General features: G+C 70.7%; 1 protein-coding gene across 1 annotated transcript in view; it reads right to left on the bottom strand.

Annotated features, from left to right (window-relative positions):
- Positions 1–179, bottom strand: part of LOC104623512 (X-ray repair cross-complementing protein 5-like) — a 9,791-nt gene extending 9,612 nt beyond the window's left edge. Inside the window, exon 1 of the mRNA XM_010290620.1 lies at positions 162–179. Coding sequence (XP_010288922.1) covers positions 162–179 — 18 coding nt within the window. The remainder of the gene's footprint in view (positions 1–161) is intronic.
- Positions 180–239: the final 60 nt, after the last annotated feature.

Raw genomic sequence — 239 nt, 5'->3', positions numbered from 1 at the left:
CCCCAATTGGCCGGGCTCAAGGGGGCAGTCCCCCCTCCACGACCCCCACTCCACCTCTGAGGTACATTCCCCCCACACCGGGCCGTGGGGGGGACGGCGGACGAAGTATGTGGGGGTGCCCAAAGGCTGTCGGGATACTGGAAGACCCCCTCTCCCCTCACCTTGCCGCTGCGCGCCATCTCGCTCGTTCCGGGATGCGGTGCGCTGCGCTCAGCGCTCCGGCCGGCGACGCGCCCTGT

This window comes from Phaethon lepturus, unplaced genomic scaffold (assembly GCF_000687285.1).
Source record: "Phaethon lepturus isolate BGI_N335 unplaced genomic scaffold, ASM68728v1 scaffold47557, whole genome shotgun sequence".
Lineage (NCBI taxonomy): Eukaryota > Metazoa > Chordata > Aves > Phaethontiformes > Phaethontidae > Phaethon > Phaethon lepturus.
This window is presented reverse-complemented; position numbering and strand designations above follow the sequence as displayed.